General features: G+C 46.2%; 1 protein-coding gene across 2 annotated transcripts; it reads right to left on the bottom strand.

The window, feature by feature from the left end:
• Positions 1–274: 274 nt before the first annotated feature.
• On the bottom strand, positions 275–6,808 carry PDE6H (phosphodiesterase 6H, cGMP-specific, cone, gamma). 2 transcript variants are annotated; one of them, XM_010079307.1, is made up of 4 exons: positions 6,750–6,808; positions 2,094–2,283; positions 1,786–1,826; positions 275–858 (listed from the first exon to the last, which is right to left on the bottom strand). In XM_010079307.1, exons 2-4 carry the CDS (start codon positions 2,231–2,233, stop codon positions 782–784), a joined length of 258 nt encoding a protein of 85 aa, XP_010077609.1. In that variant the 5' UTR covers positions 2,234–2,283; positions 6,750–6,808; the 3' UTR covers positions 275–781. The 2 variants fall into 2 exon arrangements, with proteins under 2 accessions (XP_010077609.1, XP_010077610.1); XM_010079308.1 differs by lacking the exon at positions 6,750–6,808 and adding an exon at positions 5,148–5,352.
• Positions 6,809–7,141: the final 333 nt, after the last annotated feature.

The raw sequence follows: 7,141 nt of genomic DNA on the forward strand, positions 1-7,141 counted from the left end.
ACCACTCAGGAGCACAAAAGGAAGGAATAGTAGGATTAATTCACTTAGCTGTTGATCTCAGACACACACTTTAATTTAACATTATTAGAACAGCCAGAGTCTCATGGCTCATAGCTGGAGGGCAGTACGGCAGAGACAACATTTGCAAGGATTTTTCCCCTCTTGCTGATGAGGTAAATCTTAGCAGTAGATTCCTTATGGCAAACTCCTGGGGAAGGGTCTCCTTCTACATAAAAATAACCTAATGTCTGGACAGTGACTTTGATCCTATTCTCTACAGATATACTCTCAGCAACTAACTGGTGGCTCGGATAACATGGGGACATACCCATGGAAATCTTATATAGAAAGTTGTCAGGGAGAGAAGGAAGAAAATAGAATGAGCTTGATATAATTAGGTCTGGACATACATGCACACCCATGCACACAGTATTTCAGATAACCAGGGGAGAAGTTAACTAGTGGAAAAGTTCAAATACAGTCTCCCCTTATCTCCATACACATGAAGATCTATGACAGTGGGAGAAGACAGGATACGGTGCAGGGAAGCATTAAGACATTTTTCAGTAGTTTTGTCACATGGAGCATGAGGTCTGTTTAGAGTCCTGAATAACTTCTTTGCCAAATTAATCTGCAAAGGACTTTCTCATAACTAGCTCTTACAAAACAACTCTGCCCATGAGCAGGTGGATGTAAGGGCCAAAAATAAGTGTCAAAGGTGATGAAGACCATGCTGGGATCTGTGGAGTCACCAGGTGACACCAGTAGAGATGCTGGCACCTTAGATGATTCCAAACTGGGCCAGCTCGTGCAGTTCCAGATGGCTGAAAGCTTCCCATGGGCAAATCACTGTGATATCTGCAAAAGAAAGAGAATGAGAAATGGGTTCTGGTCACTACACTTCTTGGGTTTCTTTTGTGTTAATAGAAAGGGGGACTTACTCAGGAAACATTAGAGGTGGGAAGAACAAGAAGAATGAGATTCTACTTGAAGGCTAAATGAGCAGATGAGCTTTTCAAATCTGGTACTACCTACCAGACCAAACCAGACTGGTGTATTTTCTCTTGTGCCATCTTCCTCTGTGAGCAAAGGCAAACCAGAATTTCCTATAGTCTCTGCAGTGAGCGTATAGATTGGTGTGAAAATTCATTCTGGTTATGTGGTTTCTCCTGTTCTTATAAACTGCCTGTAGTCAAATTGGGATCCCTTGAAGACATGTGCAATCTTAAAAACAGATGCTGAATAATTTGGTCTGCAACATTTGGGATCTGTAACTCATTGATTGGTGCAGTTGTTATTGATACCTAAGAAGTTCTGACTGGTTGCAGCTCATCCAGTGTGTGTTTCTCAATTCCAGATGGGTGCATAAAATGCTTAAAATTAGGATTCTGGTGATAATACAAATATTTAACCAGCTGGGATTTAGTTCCTGTGATTTTTGGTATTAATAGCTATAGCATTTGGCATTTCTTTGAGAACCTCATTCTGCTGAAATGCTTAGCCAGAGTATTAGCAGAAAACAGAGACAAACAGCACATTTGCAGCCAAATTAAAGTATCCAGAAATTGAAGCATGCCTAAATAACCTTTCTGTCTTGTAGTGTATGTAAGCATAAGCATGACCATTGCAGCTTGCAAAGGGAGTACTAGCCTTCTCTGGAGACCCTGAGAGCTACAGAGAGGCCAGAAAGACAGAGAAGCCACTCCAGACAGTCCTCTCCCATGCTGAAGCATGACTGTGCTTGTGTTAAAGCAGGGCATGTCAACAACATCCTACAGCGCTTACCTGTGCCCAGTCCCTCCATGCCTGGGATGTCATCTCCAAACCTAGGGGAGAAAAGAACAGGCGAGGGGTGAGTTTGGGTCAGCAGCACCCAGGGAAGGGTAGCTGCCCTGCACCCAGCCAGCGAAGGAGAAGTGTGGGCAGGCAGCAGATGAGGAGGAGCAACTCTAGGTGGGAGAGCTGATGGCACCAGGGGGCAGGGGGAAGCCTCCTGGCTCCTTGTGCAAGGGAAATTGGTACCACAGGAGCCCAGTTTAGCAGTGGGGAGCCACCCAGCTAACATCTCTCTTTTCTTTCCAAAATGACCTTACCCTTTTACTCCTTTTTTAGGAGGCTTGCTCTTGAACTGCCTTGTCTGTCTCTGCTTGAACTTGGGAGGCCCCTTACGTGGTGTAGTGGGACCAGTTGGAGCATCTCCGGTGTTGAGGTTGGTGTTTGGATTCTCGCTCATCGCTGGGCTGCTATGTGTGGCAGGGGCACACCTCTCTCAGATCCCTCTGTCTGCAAGATAACGGCAAGGATGGATGCAACACTCTGCTTGTAATTTCTAGGTATCAGTAGTCAGGTGACAGCATTACAGAAAATATAATTGTGACAGGATTGAAGAGAAAGATATTAAACATAAAGAAAGATTGTAAAGTATAAAAAGTAAGCAGGATAGCACTGCCATTCATCCGGCATGCTTGAACAAAGATACCAAACAAAGGACACTTGAGCTAAGGACTAGTTCAGGATGTGACTATTAAGAGCCACAAAGACACACTTAGGGCTTAGAGAAAGATCCTATCCTTGTGAATCATCATGATATACTTCACCTTTTCTTATCTTTGTGCCTAAGAAGTACCTTTTGAATACTGATGGAGAAGGGATGCTGAGCTAGATGGGGCCTTTGGGTACAGCTGCAATTAGGGCCTTATGTTTGTCAATACCAACATTAAGGGAAATAGTACACGATCTTTAGGAGTGTAAAGAAGGCTAAGGCAAAGCATTGGAGACTGTGTTTTAGACAGAAGTTAATTTCTCAGGATGTAGGAGAGCAAAGCCCATAACTTTCCCCAGGATACGTACATTTTGGTATTTTTCGGCATTATATTACATGCACTGACCTCTTCTGCACCACACTGCACATGAGCCAAGCTCCACTTCACAGCAGCTAAATAGCTATCAGGAAGCAATTCTTGTGTGGGAGACACCTTGCCTGCCTTGGCAGGCAGAACTGCTGCACTGAAGAGCCCTTTGCTTCCTTCCCATAGAGGACAGCAATAACTCTCAGCAGTGCTAGATATTAATTCCAGACCTTCATCAAATTTTATGCTAATTAGTATGCTAGAATGGTCTGACCAAGTGCATTTACAGAACATAAATGTCAACTTTTTCTCCCCTCCTTGAAGTCACATTCTTCCCCATGACCATTACATAACTCCTACCTCCAGGTGTTTGTCCCTGTGCAGCCAGGCTGATGGAATCGCTGATGGAATTAACTTCAGGATTTGGTACTAAAGGCTAATCCCATTATGTCATCGTAGTGCTCTGGCCTAATCCCCAACATCACCTCCAGTGGCACTCTGGACTTTTAATCTCAGAACTATAAATGCCATCAAAGAAGGGTATTTTTTTTTCTTAGTCCGAAGACGGTTCATGTATTTGACAGTCCTGAAATAGCCCAAGTGCCAGAAAGCAAAGCCGGAGATGCAAGGAGAAAGACTATACAAGCAATCCTCCCATGCTACTTCCACATCAGCGCAAGGAGAAGAGCTGTGTTTCTGTATCTGTGGCAGTCTGGGAATCTGTCATCTGACATATTTTCATCTGTTCTGGCAGTAGGACAGATCCTAATGATAGCACCTAGAGGCATGCTAGTTCTTCTGTCACTTGTGGTTGGGCTCCTGCCTCAGCTGTAATGTCCCGAGCAGGAGACTGGACAGGTTCCAGCAGCCCCAAATGGAGCAGCAGATGGTTGTGTCTGCAGCTGAAGTACTCACAGATGCTATTCCCCCGCCTGTAACACAACATTTCCTAAGCACGCACTGTGCCCACAAACACAGGGATCAGCTCAAATTGCAGAAGTTACTTATTTAGCGGCCATCTCTGCAGCACCTGAACAATCGCTCAGCATTTACAGCTTTGTCCTCACAGTGTGGTGGCAGGACAGGCAAACACTGTCATGTTCATCTTTTACAGAATGGGATTTGAGGTGCAGTGATCAGTATGACCTGGACTGCACAACTGGGAGGAGTGACAAAATCTTTTGACTCATGGTTTTTCAGACCCAAACTCAGAGGTGAAGGCAGTTTGGCTTCAAACCAAACAGATAATTTGGTGCCTCACTGTTACTCAGAATCAGTGAGTAATTCAGATGGTAGTGCCCTACAACAAAATGCTTTGCATCGGAAAACTGCTCCATGGCATGTCTACTAATGCCCCAAAGTACAGTATTACGCCTCTACCTCGGGTGCAGTTCTCATCGACAGGGTGTCTGTCTCAGTGCTAGATACCCATCTTGAACTGTGAGAGACACACATCCACTTCTAAGCACCATGTTCATCTGACATGCCAAGATACTTGGCACCCCTTTCAAGGGCTATTCCCAAAAGTACAACAGAAGAAACAAAGCAGCTAACACATTTCCAACCCTTTGGACTAACACCCAAAACTTGTAAGATGCATTTGAGGTCCATCTCCAAGTGAGTTCCTGCCGTGCTTCACCAACTCCTGCTGTCTGCCAGCACAGTACTTTAACCACAAAAACATCTTTGAGGGTCAACTCCTCTTAGTTCCTTCAGTCCATGCCTTGCTCCTGACCTTTGCTCAATAAAGAAATAGCTAATGGGAAGACTCAGTCCTTGGAGTTTCCTTTTCCCCAAGTCTGAAGTAGTTGTATCCACCTAACAGCTACTCAACAACCCAGGGTTTGGCAGGAAAAAGGATCTGGCCAAATCACACTTCATCCTCTGTCTCACCTGCATGAATTCAAGAAAGATAAAGAAACTAAAAAGGACAATTCTAACTTCTTCCTTACCAATCTCCCTCTATCTGTTCTCACCATGCATCACCAAAAGAAATGGCAGAGGATGGAAAGCAACCTTAATGCCACATAACAGTCTCCATCTGGCAGCAGAAATCAAGCTGCCCTCCCACCGTTGAGCTGGTGGGACTCGTTTGCCATCACACGCAGGCAAAGATGTCTCCATTCACGCTGGAGAGGGCCCTATCCCAAGCACGGAAGCTGCCCCAGTTCCCACACCTCAGGAACCGCTCCTGCACTCAGTCAGACATGGGTGGGTAGGTACCCCAGGGTCACAGGTATGAAAGAAATGCCCCCAGCAACTTCCCAGAGGAATTTCCCAGCTTTCATCTCCCCGTACCTGGTTATTTGGATAGTCCTTGGTACCACACCAGATGGCTTGACAAATGTTTGATGAAACTGAGTTTCCTTCTCAAGATCTCTGCAAGTGCTATGCTGCCTCCCCCCAGTGCTTCCTGGGCTGCCAGGGCTCTTCTGCTGCTGCCGGCACTGGGATGCAGCTCCTGGGTGAGAGCTGATGGCTGTGAATGCAAAGGCTGTTGAGGAACAAGATGTTCTTCCACGCACTTCCTCTACCTCCTCCTCTGACAAGATGCTACCTAATTGCCCCTGACAGCATTTCTGCTCAGTCCAGGGTTTAATCCTCCGGGTAAGAGCTTTGCTTGCGTCCAAATGCTAATTATACCTAATACACGGTAATGGGCTTATCTCAGTTGCGTCAGATATCCCATCTCTGGGTTGCTGGCCAGATTAATCATCCTTCTTTTAGTTTTCTTTGAACTTAAAGAGGCTTGAATACTATTGACAAATGCTGAATCTTTAATCTGTGCCCTCCTTAATCTCTGATTCTCTATGGAAAATTTTCCTGACAGGTAATGCAGATGCCTCACTTGACCTTCTTCAGACAGATTCAGTGTAGGATCTCATCTTCCTCTATCTGAAGCCTTCAAAAATACAGATTTCTTCATATGCACTTGTCTTCATGGTGCCTCAGGGGTGTCAGACACAGAACCCCCATGAAGTGACATACTGGGAGAAGAATGCATCCAGGAGGAAATATCATCGGTTTTACATTCCTTTTGATGGGGTTCTTGCATGCTCAGCTCTTGACTTCATGAGAGCTGCTAGCACTATCCTTACTGCCAGGCTTTCATCAGGGAATATTGTATCCAGTGTAAGATGCCTGTGAGGAGTCTCACAGCTCCAGTTTCAGTTGCTTGAGCTGGCTAATCATAGCAATGGAAAAAGTCCACACAGGTTCAGCCCTTTCTGATCCTGTGTAAATCACAGGATCTCAGAACCTTCATTCTAGCAGCAGTTTTAAGACCAAGAACAAATGAAAGAGGATGCGCTCTATAAGACAGAAACCACTGCAAGTAGAACTATATTCCCACAGCTGCTTCCCAGATTGGGATCATTGGAAAGACTATCCCAGTTGAAAGAAGAGATTCAGTAACACCGGAGGTACAGCATCACATGGTATAAACTCCCCACCGACGTGCCCTGCATGTATGGCTGGACACTGGGGCAGGGAACACCAGCTGCCTGTCTTGACCACTACTCAGGAGCCCCCCCGGAGCTGCTCATGTGCGGGGTCATCCAGCCAATGGGGGTGTCAGAGAACCCCGATCGAGGGGTGCCCAGCATGAGGAACCATGCAACCCCGTGAAGGGCAGCGCTGCTTGCACAGCCAGGGAGCTTTGAGACAGACCACTGCTGCAGCACTTGCCCTAATGTTAGAAGAAACAGAACATGACCACCCAAGAATCACAACTCCCTCTCTTAGCTACTGGTTCTGTTCATACTCCCAAAGCACAAACACCTGAATTTTTTCCCCAAGGGGTTTCATCAAGACTTTTCCCTCCTCTGGATTTTGCATACAGTTCTTCTTTCATCCCCCTGCCACCCTCATTATTGCTTTGAGCTCTGGGGAAATACTTACAGCGCTAAGGGCTCCTCTTGCAAATCATTCAACTCCCGTCCTCCAGCCTGCGTAGAAAAGATTCTCGAGGTGTCCTTCCTCCTTCAGATATACCCTACCACCAGGTGACATCAGGGTGTCAATTGTGGGCGGGCTCCTTCATGGCGTGGGCGGGGGGACAGGGATGTGCAGGCACAGCTCCAGCAAGGTCTGGGGGGCTGACACGCTTCTGAGGGGTGACCTAACCCTTTTTGCAAGAAGAGGTTCTGGCTCTGGAGATTCTGGGGGAAGATCTGCGAAGAATCAAAGAGGAATAAGGAAATCACCTGCCCTTTGAGTGATGCTACTGCTCACGAACACACACACACACAGAAACTTGCATATGCAGGGAAGGGAGGAGTTGGTCCTAATCA

This window comes from Pterocles gutturalis, unplaced genomic scaffold, assembly GCF_000699245.1.
Source record: "Pterocles gutturalis isolate BGI_N339 unplaced genomic scaffold, ASM69924v1 scaffold51498, whole genome shotgun sequence".
NCBI classification, from domain to species: Eukaryota; Metazoa; Chordata; class Aves; order Pterocliformes; family Pteroclidae; genus Pterocles; species Pterocles gutturalis.

Excerpts from the sequence above, each read along its gene's own strand:
- PDE6H (XM_010079307.1), bottom strand. The coding sequence starts at position 2,233 with ATGAGCGAGAATCCAAACACCAACCTCAACACCGGAGATGCTCCAACT. Across the intron at positions 1,827-2,093 it reads CCTAAAAAAGGAGTAAAAGG|GTTTGGAGATGACATCCCAG; the intron begins GTAAGGTCATTT and ends TTTCTCCCCTAG. Across the intron at positions 859-1,785 it reads CATGGAGGGACTGGGCACAG|ATATCACAGTGATTTGCCCA; the intron begins GTAAGCGCTGTA and ends TTTCTTTTGCAG.